The sequence below is a fragment of the Penicillium argentinense genome, assembly GCF_028826775.1.
Source record: "Penicillium argentinense strain IBT 30761 chromosome Unknown utg000005l_segment0_segment0, whole genome shotgun sequence".
In the NCBI taxonomy this organism is placed as follows: Eukaryota; Fungi; Ascomycota; class Eurotiomycetes; order Eurotiales; family Aspergillaceae; genus Penicillium; species Penicillium argentinense.
The window spans coordinates 5,142,391-5,170,265 of NW_026622664.1; the positions used below are offsets into that span (position 1 = coordinate 5,142,391).

The following is a 27,875-nucleotide window of genomic DNA, read 5'->3' on the forward strand; positions in this document are numbered from 1 at the left end:
GAGAGATGAAGGAGGGAGAAGTGGCGATGAGACCGGTATTTAGCGGAGGGGCACTCTGGACCGGCGCCAGTCAGGATCCTAACGGGTACTTCGGTGTAGTATGGCCCGCCCATACTGAATGTATGTACCTGGCCCGTGCACGCGCGAAGGTGGGATGGAAGGTGGGGCGAATGACGCTGCACAATGAAATCACTCCCCCTCCGTCCTGACAACCACTGCTTGCACGCAGTGACGAACTTCACGGAATTCGAGTCCCCAACCGGTTTCCCGTCGCCTCATATTACTCACTGGTCCTCCAGTCTACAATCTACCAGACCAAAATTAACAGGTCTGCTACTGCAAGACCACCCCCAGGTTCCAGTTCATGAGCTCGGCCCAGTGTGCTCCGGGAACCCAACCGGAGTATGGTCGACCGGCCAACGGCCCACTACTGCAGTGGTCCTGCATCTCCCTCACCGAGACCCGGTTAAATATCGCGATCTACTCCGGATGGCGTTTGGGGCTGGGGGATCCGTGTCTCTATGATGATGACAGCTGTGGTTGATTCCACTCTTCATGATGCGAGATGCCTGCATGTGAACGAACGGGACGGGCGTGATGGTACAAACAATGGAAGGGCAAAATAATAAAGAATGAGAATATCCTCCCAGAAGGAAACGCCGGGCTATCTACATGTGCAGATGCTTTTTGGACCCTCCTAACAAACCAACCCATAAAAAGCGGAGAAGCCGTGTACCTCAATAGCCGCACGGCACGGGGTTTGTCCAAAACGGCAAAGCTTAGCGCCTCTGGATGCAATTCCATTCATACTGCGGGAAAGAAAATCCGGTTAGTATGGGGTTCTAAACGGAGTGTCTGGAAAATCAGGGAAGGAGGGAAAATCAAAAATCACTCACCACTCGCCCGGCTTCATCTCCAGTGTAGACCACCTGAGGCTGGGCAAGAATACAACTGATACCCGTGGAGATATTGGCACCAGTGTCGCGGGTGCTATCGGTATGATGGAGCTGACGGATGAGTTCCAGCTCAAACCGTCCGTTTCGAATCGTTTTGCTCCAGATATTGACAACACCACGGCTGTGGCCCGTAAGGACAAGTTCACGCTCCAGCCATTCGTTCTGGATGCCCTCGTAGAAGACACAAGAAAGGACATGGTCATCGGCGGCGTCGCAGACGGGCTGGTCGACCAAAACCTCTCCATTCAGGGTGTACATGGTGATTCGCTTTCCTCGACAGACAACGATGTTGCCTGTAACGTCGTTGATACGAGCGCACTAGATCTATAGTTAGCACGAAGTTGACAGAACAGATAGAGCACAAATGCTTACCTCGACTGTACCATCAGCGGGCAAAGTCCGCACGAAACCTCGTCGATTGAGATCCCATAACATGATATGCCCATCGCTAGACGCAGATAGCAATGCACTGAAAGAGCGCGAAATTGCGAGCACGGTGACAGGAGCACGATGGCCGAAAAGCGATCCAAGAGGCTGAAGATCAACCGCCCTGGGTGTTGCGGTCACGGTCCACAAAGAAATCGTACAGTCCGTACCGCAAGTTACCAGAGTTCGCGAGTCCGCAAAGCTGGCATGGGAGAGTTGGCCAACATGGAGATGTTCGAAGTGTCCAAGTAACTGTACCAAGTTAGCTGAATGAATTACTTCTTGGGGCTCGAGAAAGACGTTGTACCTTGCGACTATCCGCAGAATAGAAACGAACACTGCCATCGAAAAAGCCCCATTCCATGTAGTGATCAAAGGATGGTGGAACATTCAGCCGAAGCGCTGGTGTACACAGCAAACGGTCCTGTCTCATGGACAAATTGGCCACGCGCTCCTCGGTATCTGGGTGTTCAATGGTTAGCGATAAAGTGTATGTAGTCAAAAAAGAAAAGGATATTAATACCAAGTAATGAGAGCGGCATCTGGGTCAGTGATTCTGCAAGGGTATCCAATTGAGGAGTGCGGTGCCGCTGATCTTCTCGCTGAGCATGAGGTCGTTGGAAGATTTGATGAGGGGTCTGTCCAAAGTTATGAATGATCCCAATTGTTGCCAATCGTTCCATAGGATCGTCGATTGCATCTAGATCCTTGGCGCCCTTGTAGGACAAGTGATGGAAGACATTAACGGCCTCGACGGCTGCCTCTCCTTTCTGCTTGCTACCGAAAACAAGGTCGATCCAATGGTGGAGATTCTCGGACACATACGGGCTCTCAAGAGCCTCCCTGTGCTTTTCGATGAATATTTTCGGGTCTCCCTTGGCCCAAGGGGGAAGCTCGACCGAATCAATGGCAGTTGTCATGTTTTGAGGGATACCAAAGTCGTATTTGTTGGAGTTGACGAGGAATTCCGGAAGATAAAAGAACTCTGGGATCAATTCGCGGACGTCGGACATGTTGCCTCGCGATGCTGATTCGAACGCTTTGCGGATCGAGTAGAACAACCGATCTGCGTGATCGAATGTCCCTCCTTGGAGAAGAAGGTATGATTTGACGAACGGTTGGAGGCGAATGAGATATGAGCTAACTATCATGGCTGAGGAATAATGTGTTCCGTAATGGAAAGGCGGAGAATTATCGTCGCCCATCTCCGCGAAAGCATTGTACCGTTCCCGGAAGCCTGCCTCGCGATCAGGATTTTGACATCCCATAGGCTTGGAGAGATCGCGGAAAGTCTTGGGGTCGGTGAGATCGAGTTCCTCGCTGGTGTAGTCTGCCAGTACCCAGGGGAAGACTGGATACTGGGTCAAGTCATTGAAAGTTCGTCCAGCAAGAGTATTGATCAACATGAGGTAGTGGAAATTTGAAATTTCGCCCTTGACCCATTTTCGAGTGGCAGGGTTTGACGGGAGATGTCCAAAGACGCTCGCGAACTTCGAACCAAGAGATTGCGGTGCATCTTCTTGACTGCGCAGGGTCTCAAATCGCGATATATCCTCGGGTCGCGAATGACCTGCGCTTCCAGTAACTTGAGGAGCTTTAGAGCCGAGTTGATTGCACAATTCATCTCGAACCCGCGCAGAATACAGAGTCAGAAGGTAACTGGTGCCATCCGTGAAGAAGATCTCTAGAGCAACATCACGAAAGAGGAAGCGACGCTTGGAAACGCTGACCAAATCCGACCATTTCCAGCTCCGGGTCTCATGCTCTTGGGAACGACGGTCGTTGGATTCTCGACCAGCAATCATCCGTACGTAAGAGTCGCGTTCCTCTGCAGGAGCTTGCCAAACGTTAACGATTTCTCCGTCAGCCCTCTGGAAGAAATTGTCAAGAATGTAAATACAATCCTTGCCGAGAATCAAAAGACCTTCGATGGCTTCCAACCCGATGATTCGCGACATGTTGCAAACGTTCTGAACTTGATCGCCGCGATGGAGAGACCGCATGACCTTGCGATTCTTATCTTCATATTCACTGGCATCGAGCTCAATCTTGGGATCATCAATCATTTCAAAATTTTCCTCGAGCATGCTTGGGTCTTCAGAATTAGTAGCGTTTTCAGCCTCTCCGTATTGTGGCTCTGACTCTATGACCGCAGGCTCGGCTGTCATCCCCGTGGGCGTTGAAATCACCTCTCCTTCAGACAGGGCGCGAAACCGGGTATCGATTTTGACTGCAGGTGGCTCAGACGCTTTGCGCTTTGGTTGATAGTCCTGCCGCTCATCTGAATCATCTGGGACAACACGCAATCGCATCCGACTGCGGCCTTCGGTTTGATCAAGTCTCCATTTTCTCTCCTTTTCTTCTGCAAGCAGACCACCCGGCCGCCGCAGATCCATCAGGAGATTAGAGAATGCCGACCACATGAAGACGGAATTATCTTGCATGTCTTGCAGGAATCTCTGAGACTTCAGGAATTCGGACGCAGAAATGTTGGAAATCCAGTGGGGCAGAATGGCGTCGTTCTTTTTGATCATATCTTCATTGAACTTCTCCAACTGGCTCCATTGTTTGAGCTTGTCCCTACGTCTTGATATGCGGTTCTTTGCTGAATCTTCACTCTTCGAATTCTCTTCCTGAACGAATGAATCCCAGGACCGAGACAAAATGCCGAAGAACAAAGCGTCGAGATCATCCCTTTGCTCGTCAATCCATGGGAGAAAAGCCTCATCTTCCATGCCCACGAGAGCATCAAAACCGTCGGCAAGTCGGCGTTGGAGAGAGTGCGGCGCATTACCGAGAAGCATTGTGACCTCATCTGGCTTCTGGACAAGGATTATCCGCCAGAGACTTGCAGCAGCTAAGCGGACATCTTGGTCTGTGCTGATCAACTTCGTGTACAATAAATAGAAGAGCAAATGAAGATGCCTTGACTGCGTATCGGCTGCGGACAGCAGCACGACTTGCCAGTAGTTGAGCCGTTTCAAAACGAAAAGGGATTCTGTATCATCCGCTTCGGACAACTGGAATAACACCACCCGATAAAGAGTCAAATGAATGGTAGCAACTGCTTGACTGCACAGTCTAATGCTCTTGAGGTTCGCGATATCCGGGCGCTGCAAATACTCTATGAGTGTACCAAGGCATTCCAAGGTGGAAACGGGCCCATTGATGAACCAGCCCTCGTAGACTGCTTCTGCAAGGTGAGTCGCAAATCGGGAGAGATTCGTCAATACGCGGGGCTCCTGGAGAATACAAGGTTTCGATGTCGGCAATTCTTTCAATGTTGAAAGAAGGCAATTGAAAATCCAAGAATTGAAATGCGCTTGGTGTTCCAAAAACCCGGGAGGTGTCTTTTGATAGAGACCGAGCCCCGAGAAATCCTTTTTCTCCAGTAATTGTTCTTCCAGCATAGGAAGCACGAGGCCAAAAATAGCCTTCGTAAGTGGGTGCTCAACCACTCCTCCATCGTCCGCGGATTTTGGATTGATTACTCGACGGATACGGGCATTAGATGGCTGGTGCTTGGCTCTTTCTGACGAGACAAGGACAAACGATGAACCGCGACGAAGAGAATCTGTGCTTTCGTTGGGGCTTCCAGTCACATCAACTGTAGTCGTTTGGAACACCGTAGAAGTATTTGCAGTGCTCGACCGAGGTCGGGCAACAAGATTGCTCTCGTCGAAGCTGATTCCACTTGGTCGAGAGCTCAACTCGGTGGCGGAGCCTATGGGATCCGTACCAACAACAGAAGGGTAAAGAATAGCGAGAAGCTCATGCACGTACGTTGACTGAGATGTGAAATCCTGGAAGTTCCGGGATACTGAGCGTGCCTCTGCCAAGAATTTGACGACGGAGGACAGGACCGCAACGCCAAATTTCACCTGGTCCGGCAAAGCCACGCCAGTCAAAGTGCACAATGACATGTTTGGGTTTTTAGAGCTGATAGCGGCCTCTTCGAAATGAGTTTGCGCATGCTCCACCGTCTCTCCCCATGTTGACATTAATTCTTTTGAGCCAGCTTTGAGCATCGCCATTATGACTGGAAGCATCTCGGGGAAAACGATGCGGAGCTCCCCGTCAGCCAAGAAAAGATTGAGCAGAGCGGGAGCATTGAAGGGACGTTCAAGATCGAGACGGGCAATATCTTGGCCAAAGAAGATGGAGAAGCAGACTATCCATAGAGAAGGGAGATTCCACCATCGTTGCAGATGATGTTCCAAAACTGTATATCCTCCATTCTTTTCAGATAGCTTTTTGCTGTAGCTGCTCCCATGGACAACTAGCAGCCTTGCCAGAATTTTGACAGCAAGAGTCACAACCTCAGGCTCGTCTTCACAAGCAAGGTACAAGAGCCACTGCAACAAGTCAGACGTGATCAAGAGGACTCCATCGGGTGTCGGTTCGTTACTAACCTTGTTGGTGACCGCTTTGGCAAACTTCTTCAGAGCGGTAGGATCATGAGTATTGCACAAAATATCGGCATACAGCCGTAGCATCTCAATCCCAAGAGCAATGCTTGATACATACTTCCCCGAATCAGATTTCGAAGAGCTGGGTCGGGACGAAGCTCCACGAAACGGAGGCTCTTCTTTTTCTTGAGAGCGGCAGATGAGCTCGGCTTGTGGAGGGTATAGGTGATGGATAGAGCGAGGGATCGGAGAAGATCAGGGGATGGACTGCTCTCCATTAAAGAGCGGAATGCAGATAGACAAGGCTTTAGGGTTTCTGGTGTTAGCTCCCCTCCTTTCAGAGTCTCTAGAAGTCTCTTGCTAGCGCCTGATATCATTAGTTCTTCGATCTCGGGACCGCGCAAATGTAAGTTCAAGGGACACTCACGCATACGGCCAAGTCTCCTTGCATTGAACCGGCAGTAGTTGCTTCTGGTCGCGAATATCTGGAACTGTGAATAGTAAAGATCCAGGACCTGTGGGTCACCAAATCGCCAGACATCCATGTCAACAAGGAGGACCCGATAAGCGAGGGGATTCGTGATGATAGAATAAGTGGGGCGCTTGAAATCGTATCCCACAAATTCTAGGGTGAGACGAAGTAGATCAAGAGTCAATGAGCTTTGTTCCGTACTTGACCCAACCATCGCAGTCTTGTTCGATGGAGCCGTGCTGCCAAGATGGTACCCTAGCTTTTCACGCAGCTGCGCCGCAAGGATTCCATAACCATTCTCCCTCTCCATTGCTTCACTGTTTCTCCAGTTGTCTCGGACGGCCTCATAGAGTGCCTCAACCGCCAGTCGCGTAGCTTCAGCGGTATCGGCAGCTTGAATGAGACTTAAATGGACGGCAGCACAGCCCCCGAGACACCAGCTAGCGTCATCCAACGATCTTGGAACTTCGACAACCGGATCACCAGTCAAGATACCAACGCCCTGAGGCTGCGTGAGGCCATCGTTTATGGCAGGAGTAGCCCCATTGACAGCAACAGCGTTCCCTCCTGCCTTGGTCAATTGCTGAAGAGATTTGGCTGCCTGCCTGGATAAGCATTTGACAAGCTGTGACTCATCCACGTTGTTGCTATCATCGTCGTCGAGAACAGCGATAGGCGAGACATTGATCAAAATTGAGCTCTCCCGAACCAAGGTACTAGCTCTTCGTCGAATAGCAGTGACGATATCCGAGTTCTCTTCTTTCCCAGGGTGCAGGTGTTCATGTCGCAGGTTGAGAGAAGCGGAGGCTTTGTACGTCTGGAAGGAGCCCAGGCAATCCTGAAAGTTTCCATAATACCGTGGACCAAGATTATAAAACACAGACACCATGTCATCGCTGAAAGCATCCTCAAAGAGGATACCATTTGCAAGCGACCATCGCGATGTCGACACTCCCTTGCCAAGACGCATGGCTAAGTCCCGGGGTGTTCCAAAGAAAGCTTGAATCCGGGGTGGCCGACTTGGATGAGAACTGACTGGGACCGACGGATAGTCGATCTTCAGCTGCTCAGCAAATTCGCCGTCTATGAATAGAGATGCCTTGGAGGAAGACGTGGGCTTTGGGCGTCTATGAATAAGGCAGATATGGTACGAGCGATTCGGTTCGAACCTGGCAGACTTGAAGCGCACACTCGGTCGTGGGCCTTGGATCGCGGTTTGGAGAATAAAGTTGCGTGTATCTCTTTCCAGGTATGCAAGAATGAAGCAGGTCTGGCTCGCATCGAATGCTCCAAATATGGTTGTGTGCGCGTTTGGATCAAATTCATCGAAGCGCACCCAAGCTGACAGGGTGTATCCAGCCGAAGCACTCGGAGGGAATGAGCGGCCCAGTGTTGCAAATTCGACGGAGCAGAAGCCATGCAGGGAGAGATCGAATTGGATTGATGGGGGTTCTTTAGAGACCTTGAGTGCAGAGAGGAGGAATTCAAGGACCTGGGGGCTTTCGTGCGCGCGCCGGTACAGAGAAACAGCATCGCCCAGACTACTCATACCCTGAGCACTGAGATAACGAGCCAGGTCTTGGTAAAGCGCTGTTTCGGTGTCGGACCTGCCGTCATCGAACAAGAGCGGGAGGATTGAGGTCAACATCCCGGTGGCATGCAAAGCTACGACGTTCCGTCGAGATTGGGAGGCCAATTGGCATAGACATGCGGGGAGAGCCACGCGGAGGATATCATTCCCAGGTGTCATGGAGTGAGTAACCCACACGCGGAGCAAAGGACCCAGCAATTCTGCAACCTCGACAGTTTCGGCGGAGCCCATGGACTGGTCCACGGCATATCGGATATCTTTCGGGGATTCTGAGCTCCCACTCTGCAGAAGCTTGCCGCTCAGAGATACGAAGATGCCCGCCACGGCCTCCTGGCAGAGCGCAGCAGCCAGAATACCTCCATACAGCTGCTGTGCATCGGCTTCCGTATCACCTATCTTCCCTACCAGGACCTTGAGAGTTCGCTCTAGTGTTGCAATTCCTCCACCGGAAATCTTGCGGACAAAGTATCGTTTGTTTCCAAAATGGTCCTTCAAGCCCTCCGCCAAGAGTGCCAATACGTCCTTAAAAATCACCAGCAAGCTTTTTCTGTCGTTTTTCGAAAGCGCATCGCGATCGTAGAGCTCCGCGAGCTGGCGGGCCAGGTCCAGCAGCGCCTGGAAGCCCAGCAGATGTCGGAAGGCATCCTTGGCAGTGTCAGGACGAGCATCGTCAATGAAAGTATGGCGTAAGCGGAGGAGAGGTTCAGTAGCTGTGAAGGCTTGCGAGACGGTCAGGTTCGTGTCGGTCGTGAGGTTCTTCAGCTGATCGAGGGCCGGAGCTAGCTCTTCGGCCAACCGTTCGGTCGATCCGGACGGGGAAGGAGGGGGAGGGGCGGCGGAGCCATCACCAAATCTTATCCACGACCGGACCGATGGCGGGTGACCACCAGAGACCGTGAATGCGCGATTGGCGTGTCGGTTGAGGCGGTCTGCATTGGTATGTGTTGTGCTAGCGGGTCCGGATGAGACACGGGGGGTATGCCATCCGAAGCAGAGGGGGAGGAGCCAGGGTAGAAGGAGGGGCAAGCACCTCGAGTCCGAACCGGCTGGCGTGACGAGCAGCTCGAGAGTGTTTGCCTTGTGCGTCTGAAGACCCCAAAAATGGATCGTCGCCTCGCTATCAACACTGGCGGGGTGGACACGGATCAGGTGACTTTGGGGGCGCCGCGCAGCTCCACTCGACGTTCCAGGCAGAATGGAGTGTGTCAGCGTAACGGGCGGTAAAGGTTACGAGATCGCCGATAAGACGATAAGTGCGACATGGCATTGCGCCTTGCTACTAGTACTAGCTTGCAGGGATGGCAACCCTCGAGCGCCCTTTGATACCATAGGAGATGCCCACAATGGAGCTCTCAGGTGGAGCCGCGTCTGGAGGTCACAGTACCCGATTGTCTAGCGCAAAGCCGTACCCAAAGCCAGTGGTGAGCTCGCATGAGGCGGGTAGCAAGCACGCGACTTCGGAGAATGAGGACGTCACGCAGAGATCCAGATGGCCGTGCGACCGCAACCTTGCGCAAAGCTGCCAGGTACCCGGGTTGCCTTGGGAAACAGGGAACCTTGGAGGCAGGGTTGAGTCATCTCGATTATTGGCAAGCACAGCCCCATCCGAACCGCCAGCAGCGACAAAGCAACCTGTCAGTGTCCTAGTAGGCGCCTTGTACAAGCACAGGCAGTGTTCTGTGTACCCTACTGTACAGTATGCAGATCGGAGTATTGGGTGGGTACCCAGTAACAAGGATGTCCTCCTACGTACTATCCGTGTACATAGTATCTACTATGAGTATGGAGATACGTTTGGTATGGTCTTCGATAGTTGGCAGAAGACGCAATCTGGACGACCCAGTCCGGCGTACGGTAAGAATGGTAATAATTGTAACATACCTGTCTGCCGTCCCCAGTCCTCCCTTCCCCACTAAATGATCGGCGCCAATCGATGGTCATCCGACATGTATGGTACAGGTATGATGCAAGCGGAGCGCTCTCTCCGCCTCCCCTAGATAAGGTCCAGTGACTCCGACCTCCTCATCTCCTCATCTCCTCTCACCATCCTCCCCCACCCATCTACCCCTTCCTATATCACTCACCTCATCACCCCCATAGCTGCCATCCTTATTTTTTCACTCTCTTTTCCAACCGTTCGAGCCCATCCGTCATCATGAAGGGCTTCCTCGGTCTGGCACTTCTGCCGCTCCTCACAGCTGCCTCGCCCACCATGGGTGTGGAGTCTATCCACAACGGAGCAGCTCCCATCCTCTCCGCCATGAACGCCCAGGAGATTCCGGACTCCTACATCGTCGTATTCAAGAAGCATGTTGATTCCTCAGCTGCCGCTGCTCACCACAGCTGGGTGCAGGACATCCACGCCACGACCAACGGTCGCTTGGAGCTGAAGAAGCGCGGTCTGTTCGGCTTCGACACCGAGGCCTTCCTGGGCATCAAGCACTCTTTCCACGTGGCTGGCTCATTGATGGGCTATGCCGGTCACTTCCACGAGGATGTCATTGAGCAGGTCCGCCGGCATCCGGATGTGAGTACCTCATCACTGGCGAGCTCCCAAGTAGCCGCCGACATCGCTGACTGTACCGCTCTGCCAATCTAGGTCGAGTACATTGAGAAGGACACTGAGGTTCACCACTTCGAAGACCCCGCTGTTGAGAAGAACGCCCCCTGGGGTCTCGCTCGTATTTCCCACCGCGATAGCCTTTCTTTTGGCACCTTTAATAAGTATCTCTATGCCGAGGATGGTGGTGAGGGTGTTGATGCCTACGTCATCGACACCGGTACCAACACCGACCACGTTGACTTCGAGGGTCGTGCCAACTGGGGCAAGACCATCCCCGAGGGCGATGCTGATGAGGATGGCAACGGTCACGGTACTCACTGCTCTGGTACCATTGCCGGTAAGAAGCACGGTGTCGCCAAGAAGGCCAACGTCTACGCTGTCAAGGTCCTTCGCTCCAACGGCTCCGGTACCATGTCCGATGTCGTGAAGGGTGTCGAGTGGGCCGCCGAGGCTCACATCAAGAAGGCCAAGTCTGGCAAGAAGGGCTTCAAGGGTAGCGTTGCCAACATGTCTCTGGGCGGTGGCTCCTCCCGTACCCTCGACCTTGCCGTGAACGCTGCTGTCGATGCTGGTATTCACTTTGCCGTTGCCGCTGGCAATGACAACGCTGATGCTTGCAACTACTCCCCCGCTGCTGCTGAGAAGGCTGTCACTGTCGGCGCCTCCACTCTGGCTGATGAGCGTGCCTACTTCTCCAACTACGGAAAGTGCACTGACATCTTTGCCCCTGGCCTGAACATTCTGTCCACCTGGATCGGCAGCAAGTACGCCGTCAACACCATCTCTGGTACTTCCATGGCCTCTCCTCACATTGCTGGTCTGCTGGCCTACTACGTCTCTCTCCAGCCCGCGGATGACTCTGCCTACGCTGTCGAGAAGGTCACCCCCAGGAAGCTGAAGGAGGCTTTGATTGAGATTGCCACCGTCGGCGCCCTCTCTGACATTCCCTCCGACACCCCCAACGTAAGTTTCTTGATACCTTACGTCATAAGTTCATCCAAATACTGACTGGTTGTTATAGCTTCTCGCCTGGAACGGTGGTGGTTCTTCCAACTACACCGACATCCTCGCCAAAGGTGGCTACAAGGCCGGTTCTACCATCCAGGATGTTGAGGACCGCATTCACGAGGCCATCGGCCACGCTGAGCAGGTCATGCACAAGGAGCTTGGCGCTATCTACAGCGAGATCAAAGATGCTGTTGCCGTCTAGAGTAGACAACCGATCACAACCCGTCCGGGACGGGTTTCTTTTGGGCATTTGGGTGGATGGTTTTACCACTGGCGCAGATCACATTTGACTTGGTTTTATCTGCTTTACTGTTTCGATCAACTCCTGGGCGTGTTCACTCGCACCCTTTTCTTACACAGACTGTCGTTTCGCTCCTGATTTTTCATCATTACCCGTAGTATACTTGACCACAACTATATACATTGAGACACAATCTAGAATTCGTGGATGCATAAAGCTCTCGCATTGGAACGATAACTCTAATGATCAACGTCGCCTGGATCATTCTGCAATGGTTTGTAACTTTCCGTGGGTACATTGTAGCGCTAGTACTGCCTAGTAGTACCATTTCGGCAATATTATCTATAAGACACTCTTGATGTCACGCACATCGGCCTGGTTCTCCAAGTCCCAGCACCAGCGACTCGCTCGCTCAGTCTGATCCTGTCCCAAAACCAGAACACATTGATCAACAAACTTGTGTGTCAATTGAGAATCAGACATGGGGCGTTCCCGACTGCCCACTGCATGGTCAATATGGACCTCTGTAACTGAATCATCCCCATCGTTCGATACACGGATGATAACGACAGCCTCATCAGGTCGCAGTTTTTCGTCGACGGTGGCTCTCGTCCGATCTCTCAGCCACACTACCTGACTATCATTGACAACTGGTTCCTCATACTGCGCCGGCGTGGCTTTCCCAAACAAAAGGCCCACCGACGCCCCATGGTAAACGCTGAATTTGGCCTCAAGTCCATCTTTCGGCGCCGTCTTACCAGCCAACTCAATGACCAACGGGTGAACAATTACCTCAACTTTCCGTATATCCTTTATCTTAATTCCATTTCGCTCCAGCTGTCCATGGAGAAAGATACTCCCATCAATGACTGGATGTACCACAATTCCACAAGGGAAGGGCTTGAACGAGTTCCGTTCGATTTCCCACCGTCCATTGGGCGGGAGAGTTGCCATCTGCTCGTCGAGATGCTGCATGGAACTGACTACATTCGCCCAGCCACGCTTCGCTTCCAACGCCTGCGTCGAGCTGGTGTAATCCGCTGAAGCCAGAATGGCTGCTAAGAGCCCGTTTTGTGCGGCCCGACCGGGATGCAAGGATTTGGTATGCGAACCAAACATCTCACGCAATCCTGTCACCTGGGTCGCCGCGAGACCGATGGCATGTGCCGTTTGTGCCGGTGATAAATTTAATAATTGTGAAACAGCTACTGCTGCGCCGATCGATCCAGTTGAGCTCGTAATGTGCCTGATGGAAGTAGATGAAATGGTCGGTTTCGTGTGCAACAACAATACCCGAGCTCATCAAGATATACAACCTACCATCCAACATCATAATGATCAGGCCACACACTCAACCCAACCTTACACTCCGACTCAATTCCAACAACAAGAGCGAGAATAAACTCCTCTCCAGAAACTGACCGATCCAGCGATTCCGCCATAGCCAACAGAGCCGAGGCAACCGGGCCGGTGGGGTGAATAATCGTATCCAGATGCGTATCGTCGTAATCGTGGACATGCGACGCAATCCCATTCAGCAGGGCGGCGTGCATAGCGTCAAGATCTACGCCATCGGAGCTAAGCAGTCTAGAGGTAGGAGCGCCGGCGAACCGTGCCAGTGCGGTGAGTGCTATTGTCGTTGCGGGGTGGGCGCTCCCACCAACTGTGCAACCGGCCCAGTTTGTAGAAGCTGCGGATGGCGGCGTTGATGACTCCTCGTGGCAATGATGCAAATTGTAGGGCCACGGCCCAGTTTGCGAGTGTCTGGGTCGCCATCCTCAATTGCTTATTCCTTTTGCTGTAAGGGCTATGCCGTGATAGGCTTGGCGGCATCGATTGAGGTGGTGAGATGAGGGTGCTCCGATATAGGAGGGTTAGATCCCATACTTGGGCGGAGGCTTGGAGTGGGGACGCATGTCTCATTACGGATCACTCTAGCGCCGATGAAGTCATTTTCGAGACGCTTATGCTGTAAACATATTAGTACACATATACGACCCATCGACCTCGTGCTTATGCCTTCCGTCTTGAACCCCGAGACATCGGGGAATACCTTGGTGTGTACGGGTAGGAGACTAGGCTGTTGTCCCATAGACGACTTGGGAGAAGATCGGCTAGATGATCGGATGGGACCGAACATGGAATCAAGTTGAAAGTGGAGTACTCGGACGGAGCTCAGGTAGATATAGTATATGAGGATTATGCTAAGCAGGGCCCTATGAGTGCTTTCTGGTAATGATTTGAAAAGATAATCTATGTGATATTTCTCCGAAAAATTCGATAAACTGATTGGCCCAGTCAGCAATGATACCACGCCAAACGACCTAGAGAATGAATATGCCCCCACGAAAAGATAGCTGATGTAGCAAAAAAAAACCGATCCACGCTATGCGTACGCCGCAATACCATGCATGCCCGAAAGTGTCACGAATGTTGACTGCAGGAGCAGACAAGACAAAGAAGCACTAAGCCTTTTGCTGCTGCTCGCATGAATCCTCGCTGTCGTCGTCATCATCGTCGTCGTCTGCATCGCTCCCCGACAGCTGGTCCATATCCAGATCCGAGTCTGAATCGCTACCGCCGAAGCTGTCAACGTCGCTCTCCACCCAGAAATCGTCATCATCCTTCTCGACCTCACGCATCACAGGTTCATCATCATCGACAGGCATGGTAAAGCCGGCAGGGGCGAGTTTGCGGGATTCCTCCACGTTGGACTTGACGATCGCACGGTACTCGGTTGGGTTCTTGCGAAGCATGACGGCTGCATCCACATTCGCAGGGGAAGACACTTCGGCATCGTCGAGGAGAGACAGGATTGAGATGAGGACAGATTCGACACGTTGCGCCGGGGACCAGCGCTCGGATGCCAGCTCACCGGACATTTCGTCGTCGCCCGGGGGGTGCAGGATAGAGATGCAGAGGTCGCCGTTCGGGTAAATGTTCGGGTGGTATAGGGGCACGAGGAACCGGAACTCTGTAAGGCGCGAACCGCGCTCGTTGGTTAGCGACATGGTCACACATCTTCAGACCAGAAGGTTATTCCAGGGAACACAGCAGGGCAGGGGGTTCACGTACTTGGCGGAGAGTATGGGTAGTTCTTGGGGAAGGTCATGGTCGCCTTCAAATAGCCGTCATAGTAGAGGGAGTCCTTGTTGAGCACGAACAGGGCGAGATCCCACGAGAAGATATCATCTTCCTTCAACTGTTCTCTTGTTAGGATGCTGATAGTTCTTGGGAGTCGGGCGCCGGTCTGGCCCTAAGATTTATAGTTTCGGGGGAATGAGGGACTAACTTCGATGTTCACCCACTTCTCTTTGGAGAGTGTGCGGTATTCGTTCATGAGGATGCGTTCAGCCATGGCTGGGCGGTGACGTCGAGAGAGAGATGCAGCGCGCTGGGAAGAAGCCGAGAGTGGTGGGGGACACAGGGAGTGAGAAGGAGACGAGGCGGCGAGGCGGCGAGGCGGCGGGTGGATCGGCGGTGATGTCGGGGGCCGCAAAAATAAGATCCAATGCGGTTAGTCACTCCAAGTGTGGCAATTGGGGACCAACGGGGAGTGCAAAGCTTGTGGGGGAGTGCTGAAGTAAGCCGAGACAATGAATTCAGATGGTTTGCTCAACAATAACTATTGTGCATCAGGTGAATCTTTCACACCCTTCCTCAATACCTCATTCAAGTACCGTGGGGGAATACTGTAGTTACTGCTAAGGTAGTATGACTCTCCCGCAATCAAATCCACCCCGTGCCTTGCGACGATAAACAGTGGGGAACTGTCCGCGATAAGCAACGATCAGCGCTGCATCAAGTCATCCTCCGATGCGCATGAAGCACGCAGCTGCTCTCCAACGGGTTTAAGCCCATGCCGAATCGCCCTGGTGTGAAGCTCGGTTCGTATGGTAGTTTGGTCGACGGACTTCGTTGGTACTTCGCTCCACCGCGTGGATTTGGTGGCGGCGCATGTCACCCTACGGGCGAACCCGTCCACCGCCGCTTTGGGACGCCGCGTGCAATCCCTGCTTGTATTTCCCTTCGTTTCTCTCTCCACTCCGCCCATCACTATACTCGGCGTCGCATCTTCGCTCACTTTCCCCCTCTTGACCCTCTACTCTCCGCAGCAGCCTCGTCTTCCTCATCACCCCCTAACCGGCTGGCCTCCCCGCTCCACAAAATAGAGCTGTCGTCGGTCTCGGATCGTCTTCGCCCCGAAACGCTGCACTTCCGGTTTCACTCGACTTTGCAATGCCAGCCCTGTCCTGCGTGCTAGTCGTGGAAGATCGCTGCTAACCCACCAGGGGTGAAGATTGCTCTTTTCTCATCCTCTCGATCGCATTACCTATTTTTATTGTCGTGAATCGATTGCCCTCAGTTCGCCCGGGAGCTTATCCCATCTCCCCATTCGAGTTCATTGCTCGCCCAGCCTGCATTGCTCCCCGCAGATCATGCTACCGCACTGCGAGGGCCCTGTTTGGGCCATCGATGACCTCTCTCGGTGCTTCCAACGCAAGTAAGTCTCCACTCCCGCCTTTGCGACCGGGGTTGCTCCGACCGTTGGCGACTGTTGGGCGATCCGGAACTGCGCTGATCGTTTAAATCGGATAGTGTCCTGCAAGTCTCGCTCCCGCTGGCGGCATGCAGCATTTCTCTCCTTCTCATAATCTCCAGCGTCGCATACCGTTATGCTGTCTCCCACAAAGGCGTCGCGTACAAGGTCCTCCCCAACGATGCGTCCGCAGGCGACATTCCCAATGGCCGCGAAAGCGATTCCGATCCCATGCTCTCCCATGCCGTGCAGAGCGAGAATGAACATGTGCAACTTGAGGTGGATCGCCCGAAGGGAGAAATCACAATCGTCACCCTCGAGGTCGCCGCCCTGATCGGTCAGATCGCCCTCTATGTCGTCATTTTGACCTCTCACGGCTGGGGTCGCCATGGAACTCTCCCCGCGATCGCGGGCCTGGTCTCGTGGGGTTATATCCTGTTCTTGGTTCTGGTGCGCTTGTTGCTGTCCTCGATGGATCTGTTCTCCGCACCAAGAATCTGGACCCATACGGCAATGCTATACAGCGCCCAATGGCTCTTCAACGTCATGGTCTTCCGATCCGCCGTCATCCACCCGATTTCCCGACGCGCCTTGATCCTCAGCATTATTGAGTTCGTCTTGAGCACGCTGCTCTTCATTGTCGCCCTCACGACCCGTCGAGGCAACAAGCCGGTTTTGGTTCAACGCGAGGATGGATTGGAGCCTCCACGCCACCCCATGGCGAGTCTTCTGTCGCTTGCAACATTCGCCTGGCTGGACCCGCTGGTTTTGAAGGGATACCGACAACCGTTGGAACTGGAGGATGTGTGGAACTTGACTCCATCTCAAAAGGCCGCTACGGTTATTGCGGACTTCCGGAAACGAGAGATGAAGGGCTCTTTGGCATGGAAGCTTCTACGGTACTTCTTTGGCACCCTTATGAAGCAGGGTGCTTGGACCATTTTTGCCAATATGTTCGTCTTTGTTCCGAGTCTTCTTCTCAAGGCTATTCTCGAATACGTTGAAAACCCCCGCTCGACCACTCCCAATGCGGCGTGGCTGTACGCCATTCTCCTGTTTTGCTCGGCTATTGTGCAAGGTGTTGCAGATGGCCAGGCTCTTTTCATTGGCCGCAAGATGGGTGTCAAGATCCGCGCGATCATTATTGGAGAAATATATGCCAAGGCCCTCCGACGAAAAGCGGGCGCCTCCATGGATGCTGTCCGCAAGGCAGTCGAGGAGCCTTCCGCGCCCAAGGACTCGGCACAAAAGAAAAAGAAAGGTCTCCTCTCCTTCGGCCGTAAGAAGAACGCTAATTCTAATGACACCGAGACTGGCGAAAACGCGAAATCTGACTTGGAAGACGCTGCCGTGCAGGCCAATGTTGGTACCATAATTAACCTGATGGCGATTGATTCCTTCAAGGTCAGCGAAGTTGGTGCTTACCTGCACTTCCTGTGGGCTAGCGTTCCAGTACAAATTATCATGGCTGTCACCCTGCTCTATAAGATCATGGGCTTCAGCTCATTTGCTGGTATTGCCCTGATGGTTTTGATGTTGCCGATCAACCTCTTTATCGCTCGTCAATTCAACAAGGTGCAGAATATGATTCTTAAGGGCACTGACGCTCGTATCCACGCGACCAACGAGGTTCTGCAGAACATTCGCATCATCAAGTATTTCGCGTGGGAGCAGCGTTTCCAGGACATCGTCAACGAGAAGCGCAAGGCTGAACTGAAGTCTCTGCGCCGCCGTTATATCCTTTGGTCGTCTGCCGCTACTGTCTGGTATGGCACCCCGATCTTGATTACATTCCTGTCGTTCTTCCTGTACACCGTCGTCGAGAAGAAGCAATTGACCCCATCGATTGCCTTCCCGGCATTGTCGATGTTCTCTCTGCTCCGTGTGCCATTGGATCAATTGGCGGATATGGTTGCCCACGTTCAGGAATCGAAGGTGTCACTGGACCGTGTGGACAAGTATCTGAACGAGGAAGAAACTGGAAAGTATGATCAACTGCGTGACAGCAGTGCCTCAGAAGGTCCGACCAAGATTGGAATTGAAAAGGCCACTTTGACCTGGGGAACCACCAAGTCTAAGCCGCAAGATTCTTCTTCTGCTGACGGCGCTGATGCCTTCCGGTTGATCAACATTGACGTGGAATTCCCCATTGGCCGCCTCAGTATAATTGCTGGCCCCACTGGTTCTGGAAAGACCTCATTGCTTATGGGCTTGCTTGGTGAAATGCGGATTGTCGAAGGTCGCATCTACCTTCCTGGTGGAATGTCGAATCGTTCAGATCTTCCAGTTGATCCTGAAACTGGCCTGATTGATAGCGTTGCTTACTGCGCCCAGGAGGCTTGGTTGGTTAATGACACAGTCAAGGAAAACATTATCTTTGCCTCCCCGTACGACGAGAAACGTTACCGCGCAGTCCTGAAGGCATGCGCTTTGGAGCGTGACATTGAAATCCTGGATGCTGGTGACCAAACCCTTGTTGGAGAGAAGGGTATCAGTCTGTCTGGTGGTCAGAAGCAGAGAATCTCTCTTGCCCGAGCTGTTTACAGCAGTGCCCGCCACTTGCTTCTCGATGACTGTCTTTCCGCTGTTGACTCCCACACTGCCAAACACATCTTCCGTCAAGCTCTGACCGGCCCGCTTATGATGAACCGTACTTGCATTCTGGTTACTCACAATGTGGCTCTGACTGTGCCCCAGGCCGATCATGTCGTTGTCCTCGACAACGGCAGGATTGCCTCGCAAGGCCGTCCTGATGATGTTGCTGCTGCTGGTGCGCTTGGTGATGAGTTCTTCAAGTCCCGACCTGGATCCCGAGCAAGTTCACGAGGTCTCTCCCGTGTGCCTTCAGAGCACGAAGAAGACTCCACTGAATCCGGTGCAAATGGAACTGCCAATGGCACAACAGGCAATGCTAAGAAGGACGAAACCTCCCGCATGAAGGAAGGCAAAGCCACTGGAAGCATCAAAATGTCGACTGTCGCCATGTACCTGAAGTCAATGGGTTCTTGGTACTACTGGATCTTGGCTGTCACTGTTTTCTGCCTGCAACAGCTGGGTTCGGTTTCTACCAATATCTGGATCCGACAGTGGGCCAATTCCTATCACACTTCCAGTGCTAGCTCCGAGGATGCCGGTAGTTATGCCGCCGCTGCTCACCTGAAGCCCCCGTCCTTTAATGTGGGAAGTGTTTCTAAGATGAGCACATGGGGGCCTCCTCAGCTGAGCACACGCACCTCAGGCACTACTCCTGATGGGCAGGTCAATGTCGCTTACTATCTAGGTGTGTATGCGCTGCTAGGCTTCTTGTACATCTCTATCTCCCTGAGCCGAGAAGCAGTGCTATTCTGGGGTTCCCTCCACGCATCCTGGAAGATCCATGATCGTCTTTTGAAGACGGTTATGCACGCAAAGTTCCGATTTTTTGACTCGACACCTCTCGGTCAGCTCATGAACCGATTCTCCAAGGACGTTGAATCTGTCGACCAGGAAGTTGCACCCGTGGCAATCGGTATGCTCCATAGCTTGGCATCTGTGATCATGATTGTGATTTTGATCTCGGTTATCACGCCCGGTTTCCTCATTGCCGGCGTGTTTATTACTCTTGTGTACACTGCCCTAGGTGCTATCTACCTGAATTCGTCTCGCGATCTGAAGCGATTGGAGTCCGTCCAGCGCAGTCCTTTGTACCAGCAATTCGGCGAGACGCTCAACGGCATTGTCACAATTCGGGCTTATGGCGATGGCCCTCGATTCATTGTCGATAACCACCGTCGTATCAACTCCTACAACCGACCCCACATTTACCTCTGGGCCAGCAACCGCTGGCTTGCTCTTCGTGTGGACTGGACTGGTGCTCTTGTCTCTTTCTTCTCGGCCACCTTCGTCTTGATCAATGTTGGAAGCATCGATGCTGGTGCTGCCGGTCTGTCTCTTACCTACGCTGTCACCTTTACGGAAAACGTCCTCTGGCTCGTCCGCCTCTACTCAGAAGTTCAGCAAAATATGAACTCGGTCGAGCGTGTGCGCGAGTATCTGGATGTCGAACAGGAGGCTGCTCCTGTCATCCCTGAGTCTCGCCCGGCGGCTGGCTGGCCCACTGAAGGTGCCGTTGAGTTCAAGGGCTACACTACCCGATACCGCCCCGACCTCGACGCCGTGCTGAAGGAAGTGTCTTTTTCGTCAAGCCCGGTGAGAAGGTTGGAATTGTTGGTCGTACCGGTGCTGGCAAGAGTTCTCTGGCACTGGCTCTCTTCCGTGGCTTGGAAGCCGAGAAGGGTAAGATCATGATTGATGGCATTGACATCGGTTCTATTGGCCTGCGGGATCTCCGCGAGGCGATCACCATTGTACCCCAAGACCCGACTCTGTTCACTGGCACTATCCGCAGCAACCTTGACCCATTCGGCCTCTTCAGCGATGAGGAGATCTTCACTGCCCTCCGCCGTGTGCACCTGATCGGCTCTGATGCTTCCGGCACCGCAACACCCATGACCTCGAGCACCTTTACAGCCACCGAAGCCAACGGCATGAACGGTAGCACTGCCACCATCGCCGATAACAAGAACGTCTTCCATAATCTCGACAGCCTGGTCTCGGAATCCGGTTCGAACTTGTCTCAGGGCCAGCGACAGCTCCTGTGTCTCGCGCGCGCTCTCCTCAAGAAGCCCCGTGTCTTGATGATGGACGAAGCCACCGCTTCCATCGACTACGCCACCGACGCTAAGATCCAAGAGACCCTGCGTGAGCTGCGCGACAGCACCATCATCACTATTGCGCACCGCCTGCAGACCATCATCGACTACGACAAGGTCCTGGTTCTCGACCACGGCCGCGTTATCGAGTTCGATCACCCCTGGGGTCTGATCAACCGCGATGAGGGCCTGTTCCGGAGCATGTGCGAGAACAGCGGAAACATGGACGTCCTGCTGGATGGAGCCAAGCGCGCCTGGACCCAGAAGCGTCTTGTCGACGATTCCTAAAATCCTCTTGCCCCTGGAATTCATCATTCGCGTAAATATCTTGTCCTCGTGTTCGCATTTCGTTGCCTATCACATTTCATCTCCACACGTTCGGGTGGGAGCCTTGCAAAAAAAAGAGTGTTTGTTTTATCAACTTGGGTGGCTCTTTCATGTGTCCTGGTCATCATCAATCCTTGGCCATTATTACTTCTGCTTTCTCTCATGGCGTCATGGGCATTGCCATATCATTCCTCCTTCCCATTCTTGCTGATCATCTTTATATATTTTCATTCTTTCTTTGTAATGCACTACACTCCCCTGGGACTCGAGTTCTCGAAGAGCTGACTACGGGCACTACCATGTCTGCAGAGAAGATAGACAATGGGAAATGATTTCATATTGATTTCTTTCGCTTTCCTTGCATATATACATAATTAAATCGTACGTAACTCATGTCTCGTTCATAGCTCTAGAAGCTTCCAGGCAACAAAGACCTGCAGATGAAATGATTCATAATGAGTTTTGGCCCCGCAACTCTTGGCCTGATCTCGCATAAGCCGGACGCAATTATTTTTTTGTCAAGTCAGAAGATTTAGGTAGTCGCCTTGGCCCATGCATTGCCCGAAAATGGAAGGCTTCGTGTTCGTATATATCCGAGTCCAGTTGCCGCTACGCTGCGGGAGAGCGACATAACGATTGTCGCAACGCTAACGAAGGTTCCACATACAGAAGCACGTGAATGGGTGGTAGTCGGCTTCACTGGAGTAGCCAAGCAGTCGTGGCGTTCATCCACCACGCCGTAAATCCACCGACGCCCATCATCAAGTGAGAAAATTCTAAAACAGGAACGGGACGGAGCGAATAAAGTGGACAGGACGATTGCGGCAAGGATTTCGGCTGGGAAGAATATTCGCGCAGGTTGACGCAGCTAGTCTCGTTGGTGCCTGTCTTGCCCCGAGCCCCGAATACAGCGGCCCCCCAGCCCCCTCGAGCTCCAGGCGCGCTGCTGCAGGTCGACGATGGTGGAGAAAGGACCCGCCACGCGCGGACCCAGCCCAGCCAGGATGGGATTGTTGGTAGGTTGGATTCTGGTTCAAAGTCCTCGTATCAGACTGAGCAATTGCCTGTGGCCTGGCGGTATATAGCAGCCTTGCGCCATCATATTGATAGTTTCATCAATTGTCTCGGATGGGAGTCGCGATGCGACCGAGTTTTCGACCGAGGGGGGGGAGGTGGGTGGCTGTATCTCCGGGTGATTCTTCGCGCGGGGGTGTAGAGTAATAATGTCTCGGCATAAAAACAATGCTGGCGGCAGAATTACGCCGATCGCACACCTTGCGGGAGCGACGAAAAAAAGAGGGGGAGTAAAGTAAGGTGTCAAAAACGTAATATGCGACGGGGGGGGGGTTTCGCCTCGCGCCGGGTTCAATGCTTGCCGTTGTCCCGGAGGCCCCTGATGACAGTCGCGACGCAGACGAACATGGAGGCCGCCACCAAGAACCGCGCGGCGGGGAGCATCGGCGTGGCCTGCCAGACGGACTGCGAAATCTCTCGTTCGGATAGAGCGGAGGAGACCTCCCGAATGGGCGACGGCCGTGCACGGGCAGTGTCGATCGCTGCATTTGCATCCGGAGTGCCGATTGACTTCTGATCTTGTCCTTGCTGCGTATCTGGCAGGAAGCCGGCCTCGCGAAGAGCGGTCAGTCTGGCAACGATTTCCTCCTCGTCGGGCACGGTTTCAGGGAAGTAGTAGGGCGCCCGTTTGCCCAGATGGTTCTCGTTGTTCAGGTCAGATGATTGGGTGGACGGTAGTAGTGACGCGGCTTTCGGCGTTGGCCATTCTGAGCTAATGGGGGTTTCGGGTTCCGATCTGACCAAGCTGGCAGAAGGCACGGGTGCGGCGGAGACGAAGCTGCTGAGGAGCAGAACGAGGGTAAGGCGGGCGAGGAGCATGGCGGTTGCAACAGGCGTGTGTGCGGAGTGTTTCTGGTTGTACTACCGGGTTGGGACGAATTGTGGGGGTCGCACGGCAACGGGATAACGGTGTGCTGGGAGATCTCGCAAGACCAATGGTCACAGCACTGACCGTCGAGGAGCTGGTGGGTGAATCGAAATAGTAAGGGAAGATCAAAGAAAAAGAAGAAAGAACAGAAGAAAGTGCAAGAGCGCCCAAGATAAGGCCCGGATTCGGCGGCTGCACACGGAGCCGGTCTTGGCGGGCCCGGAGATTGCGCTAAAGTCCAGCAGTCATCCGCCGGTCATAGGCCATCTGCGGTGCGTTATACAATTAATGAAGAATGGGGCCTGGGCCGGATGATTAAGGTCGGATGGATAGATTGACCAGGGTTGTTGATGGTGAAACTCCACCCAACTTGGCCGAGATGTGCGGGTTACGTTAGGGTACCCAGGCTTGTAGTACTTAGTACAATTGAAGTAGGGTACTTGCGGTTCCAGATGAGTGGGTACTTCATATTAGCAGTGTACTCTTTGACCGAGACATCCGAACCAACATCAGGCAAATGCAATTGCACAATGGAAAATGTGTAGCAAGTGGGTCGTGAAGCGGAAAAACATTGTTAGATTATGTAGAAATTTATGACGCGCAATACAATGTGCATTGAAGACCCATCCATCGCCTGAACTTCGGTAGTTTTTAGTGTATACCTTAGGTCCCCACCGACCCACTGTTGTCGGCGCAGGAAAATGCCGACGAGATCTGCCCATCTCGATACGCCTCGTTGATTTGAATAATCACCCCATATGTGCCGCCCACCGTCATGAACAGTCCGAGCAATACCAACAGTATGTGCAGTCCATACACTGTTTTGCGCCACATACTCCCTTTCAAATACTCGGAATGGCTATACAACCAGAGCCACCCTGGGAGACTGATAGCCAGCGGCGCAAAGCAGAGGCTGCCAACCAGGGCCAACACATAATTAAAAATGGGAATGGCACAAGCCAGAATGAAAGAGATGGCAGCCATCCCAAGGGTGCAACTCAACCAAGTACCCCAGTGGACGACCGTATTCGCCTGAAGATGTCGCGAATTGCGCAGGATTCGGACGAAAATGTACTTCGCCGCGACATGCACGTACAGACAACCACTGATGATCAGGCCCGGCAATGCGATGCCGTACGCGACCCGCTTTACTGTTGTACCTGCGCTGCCGAGTGATGGCGACGCGATCCATTTGCCACACCAGGCGTAGATGACCAGGCTGAAAGTCAGGTAGGACGCGGTCACCAGACTCATACTCATATAGACAGCCTTCGGGTAGTCCTTCGGCTTACGCATTTCGGAGATCACGGGCAGGAATGCAGATGTCGCTGCGCTAGACACAAAGATTGTTGCTGCTGCAGTGATTCCCGTGGTGAAGCTAGGATTGCCGATGACTCGGTAGCCCAGATCGAAATCGCCTGTCTGTGGTGCAGCGGCGGGTCGATCCCTCGTCGTGACACCAATTCTGATATACTGTTAGCGTGTTCAACTTCCAAGAGAAAAAGATTTCCAACATACACAATGATGAATACCGCAATATAGACACTGGCGAACCCAACCCACGTCAACCAGCCAATGTGAGAAAACTTGCGAACACTCGCACAGCCAGCGATGATCACGGTCGCAATAAATGAAAACCAAACGGTGCAGATGGAGTGTAGTGACAGCGCATTGAGCGCGGTCGAGACACCGATAATGCCCGAGGCAGCTACAATCACGTAGCTAATGGTGAACAGAACACCGCAGAGCTCTTTCAAAAGGGGGCCGCCGACAATCTGAGCCATGTCGGCAATAGAGTGGCAGCCCGGATATTTGTTGCGAAAATTGCCCTGGACGATGGCGCAGTACGTGTTCAGGAGAGTCCAGCCGACGACATTGACGGCGCCAGGAAACGCGCCCAGTTCATACATCAGTGATGGAATAGAGAGCACACCCGTTGCGAAGATGACTAGCAAATAGCCATGGTTAGCAGATGAAACACCCAAGCACAGGCGCTGTCGGGACAAAACCCCTTACTCTTCAGAAAGATCACACCCGCCCGGATCCAGCTCACGGTACGGAAATCAACTTGGCCATCTCCCTTCTTGAAGACTTCGAACCGGTCTTCTAGCTCGGCTGTCTGTGTATCGGGGGAGTGAGAGTCGTGAGGGGCAACCTTGATCTCGTCGGACGAGGCCAACATGGTGACGAGGCGAGAGAACGGCGACTTGTTCAGAGCCGATCCCAAAATGGACAAATATAAGAAAAGATAGAGTCAAGAACGCGAAGTAAAAATGGCTTCGAAGGGGATATCCGATATATAACACGAGCAGACCCATTCAAGGCGAACGTATCTCACGACTCGGGTTCTTCCCGGCATGAGCTTCTCATTTCCCTTTTCAACGGGCGCCTGCTTAGAGTTTCTGGGGTTCAGGCAGGGCGCGACACTGAGGGCTGAGAAAGAGTGGGACTTCTCCACTGAATGCTTCCCCACGAATTCGAGCTGTCTGATAACGAGGGGACGATTTTCTTAGGCCGGGTGGGTTTGAGTGACCTCAAAGCGTGGATACGCCCCTCGAGCTGCGACAGTTGGGAGTTGGCAGTTGGAGTCCCGGTAGAGGCGCCGGATGGGGCTAGCCGTTGGGGTCACGGTTGGGGTCACGGTTGGGGTAGATGGCTATCACGAGTCGACAACTATATACAACCATCGCATTCAACTTCGCTAGATCAAAGACATATTAACAGAGAAATAATATAATGGATATGGCGAAAAACTGGACCAGAATCTTCAAAAGAGCTATTATGAGGCTAGTTATACAGGGGCACCCGCATCATCAGAGCGAAGGTCATGACAGTATGATAAGATAATTGTAGTAAGTTGGCAAAATATCGAAAACAACATTGTAGTTGTTGTCCCTCGTCTCCAATTTCTCGACAAGAGTGACCCCAATGACATCTGAACCCAGCAAAGTCTCGTGAGCTACATTGTCGGGTGTAATGTGGGTTGAAAGCTGAATGAGCCTCAGTCGAGCCTCAATTGGGGTCACATTGTTGGGGTAAATGTGTATCCCATGAGATATAGCCGGAGAATGAATTCGAGATAAGAGCGTGCGAGTGGCGGCTGGAGAATGACGACGCAACCAGCGCGAGTTGGAGATCGTGCTAGAGACACCAGGGATGTTGGGGTCAGAGTTTCCAATTTGGGGTTTTTTGGAATGTACCCAGCAGAAGTGCAGCTGATGATAAGGTCGAAAATAGTATCGAATTGATTGGCCTATCTGTATCTACTTCTTAAGCATCGCTCCGGCGGGTGCAGGCATCAATGCCCCCTCAGGTTCCGGGTTCTTTCTCTTGAACTCGTCGCACATTTGCTCCATCGTCACAAACTCCACGCCGTCGTGTTTCTTGAAGTGCTCAATCAGACTATTCAAAGTTAGCTTATATCAATTTGAAAAGTCGACGGAGACATACCGTTCATGCATTAGAAGCACATGTGGTCTTCCGGAGACATCCGGGTGAATTGTGATGGGAAAGATGAATTCGTCGTACTCGCGATAGAAATAATCGAAATGGTCGCGCCAGATATCTTCTACATCACGCGCGTTGACGAATCCATGGCTGTTCGGCGCTTTCTTGATGAACATCATCGGAGGCAAGTCGTCGATGTACCAGTTGGATGGAATCTCCACGAGACCTGTCTGCGGACCATGCTCCAACGGCTTCATCCAAGTCTCTGCATTCTTGCCATAGTCAATCTTTGTCCAACTGTCACCGGTGCGCAAGTAGTAGGCCTGGCAGTCCTCGTGGCTCATGCTGTGATCATACTCAATTCCGTAGTCGAGGAGGAGCTGTGCGCCCTCCTGGCTGGTCTCCCACCTAGATGAAAATATGAGCGACTGGACCGGTGTGATTGACAAGTGTAGGCATACCAGGGCGCAACGCTTCCTCGAGGTGGTTTACCAGCAAACTCGGTGAGCATGCGGTAGGTCTTGTCGAGCACGTCTCGCTGTTGCTCAATGCTCATATCCGTTGGGTTCTCGTGCGAATAACCGTGAAGTCCGATCTCGTGCCCAGCGTCACGAACTGCGGCCATCTCTTCCGGGAAAGTCTCCAACGAATGACCGGGAATAAACCAGGTTGTCTTGATGTCGTACTTGTCGAAAAGCTTCAGGAGGCGCCGAGTCCCGACAGTTCCCGCCCAGACACCTGAATAGCTGCTCGTTAGCAGAGGCTCATATTGCCTAGTTCGACGAACCTACCCCGGCTAATGTCGTTCGTAGAATCCTCGCCTCCATACGAGCCGAGCCATCCCGCCACGGCATCCACGTCGACTCCATAAGTAATGAGAACTCGCTTTGGGCCCATTGTGAGTGCTCAATTGCTTCTTGGTCAAAAGTGGGAAAGGAGAGCTCGGCGGTTTCTTTGTAAGGGAACATGGTTACTCAGGCAATGCGGGGAAGCCGAACCCCTCTCCGCCTCCTCGGGGCTGTCGGAGTCGCCGCACATCGCCAGGTGATCGACAAGAATGGGGGTTGGTCAGGAAAAATGTGTCATCTCAGTGTTATCGCGTCTCGAGCACATGAATTTCCGATTGTTTGATTCCCTGAGGGTCGTTCTGACCTCGCTTCAAGATAGGCCGAACCCCCATCCGGTGGGCCGTAGATCAGAATGTTGGGGTCGATTTGGAGTCGGATCGAAGACCCTTTTTTTTCGCAGGACATTGCTGGCCT

The 27,875-nt window shown here is 52.9% G+C and overlaps 8 protein-coding genes across 8 annotated transcripts; 2 read left to right on the plus strand and 6 right to left on the minus strand.

Annotated features, from left to right (window-relative positions):
- Positions 1 to 779: 779 nt before the first annotated feature.
- Positions 780 to 9,620, minus strand: N7532_006724 (Beige/BEACH domain protein; the record flags this gene model as incomplete). The annotated part of the gene is made up of 8 exons (XM_056619218.1): positions 780 to 809; positions 897 to 1,274; positions 1,329 to 1,634; positions 1,690 to 1,844; positions 1,906 to 6,000; positions 6,219 to 9,007; positions 9,264 to 9,486; positions 9,608 to 9,620. 8 exons carry the CDS (start codon positions 9,618 to 9,620, stop codon positions 780 to 782), a joined length of 7,989 nt encoding a protein of 2,662 aa, XP_056475377.1.
- Positions 9,621 to 10,009: 389 nt separating this feature from the next.
- Positions 10,010 to 11,627, plus strand: N7532_006725 (S8 family peptidase; the record flags this gene model as incomplete). The annotated part of the gene is made up of 3 exons (XM_056619219.1): positions 10,010 to 10,381; positions 10,454 to 11,380; positions 11,439 to 11,627. 3 exons carry the CDS (start codon positions 10,010 to 10,012, stop codon positions 11,625 to 11,627), a joined length of 1,488 nt encoding a protein of 495 aa, XP_056475378.1.
- Positions 11,628 to 12,008: 381 nt separating this feature from the next.
- N7532_006726 (MmgE/PrpD family protein) lies at positions 12,009 to 13,499 on the minus strand (the record flags this gene model as incomplete). The annotated part of the gene is made up of 3 exons (XM_056619220.1): positions 12,009 to 12,912; positions 12,987 to 13,244; positions 13,327 to 13,499. The coding sequence occupies 3 exons, from the start codon at positions 13,497 to 13,499 to the stop codon at positions 12,009 to 12,011; spliced, it is 1,335 nt and encodes a 444-aa protein (XP_056475379.1).
- Positions 13,500 to 14,131: 632 nt separating this feature from the next.
- N7532_006727 (uncharacterized protein) lies at positions 14,132 to 15,024 on the minus strand (the record flags this gene model as incomplete). Its single annotated transcript, XM_056619221.1, has 3 exons — positions 14,132 to 14,640; positions 14,742 to 14,868; positions 14,959 to 15,024. The coding sequence occupies 3 exons, from the start codon at positions 15,022 to 15,024 to the stop codon at positions 14,132 to 14,134; spliced, it is 702 nt and encodes a 233-aa protein (XP_056475380.1).
- A 1,081-nt stretch (positions 15,025 to 16,105) lies between these two features.
- On the plus strand, positions 16,106 to 21,185 carry N7532_006728 (uncharacterized protein; the record flags this gene model as incomplete). Its single annotated transcript, XM_056619222.1, has 3 exons — positions 16,106 to 16,170; positions 16,266 to 20,394; positions 20,436 to 21,185. The coding sequence occupies 3 exons, from the start codon at positions 16,106 to 16,108 to the stop codon at positions 21,183 to 21,185; spliced, it is 4,944 nt and encodes a 1,647-aa protein (XP_056475381.1).
- Positions 21,186 to 22,589: 1,404 nt separating this feature from the next.
- On the minus strand, positions 22,590 to 23,117 carry N7532_006729 (uncharacterized protein; the record flags this gene model as incomplete). Its single annotated transcript, XM_056619223.1, has 1 exon — positions 22,590 to 23,117. The coding sequence occupies one exon, from the start codon at positions 23,115 to 23,117 to the stop codon at positions 22,590 to 22,592; it is 528 nt and encodes a 175-aa protein (XP_056475382.1).
- Positions 23,118 to 23,829: 712 nt separating this feature from the next.
- Positions 23,830 to 25,348, minus strand: N7532_006730 (putative neutral amino acid permease; the record flags this gene model as incomplete). The annotated part of the gene is made up of 3 exons (XM_056619224.1): positions 23,830 to 24,631; positions 24,685 to 25,114; positions 25,183 to 25,348. 3 exons carry the CDS (start codon positions 25,346 to 25,348, stop codon positions 23,830 to 23,832), a joined length of 1,398 nt encoding a protein of 465 aa, XP_056475383.1.
- Positions 25,349 to 26,429: 1,081 nt separating this feature from the next.
- N7532_006731 (polysaccharide deacetylase family protein) lies at positions 26,430 to 27,510 on the minus strand (the record flags this gene model as incomplete). Its single annotated transcript, XM_056619225.1, has 4 exons — positions 26,430 to 26,568; positions 26,617 to 27,021; positions 27,075 to 27,351; positions 27,405 to 27,510. The coding sequence occupies 4 exons, from the start codon at positions 27,508 to 27,510 to the stop codon at positions 26,430 to 26,432; spliced, it is 927 nt and encodes a 308-aa protein (XP_056475384.1).
- Positions 27,511 to 27,875: the final 365 nt, after the last annotated feature.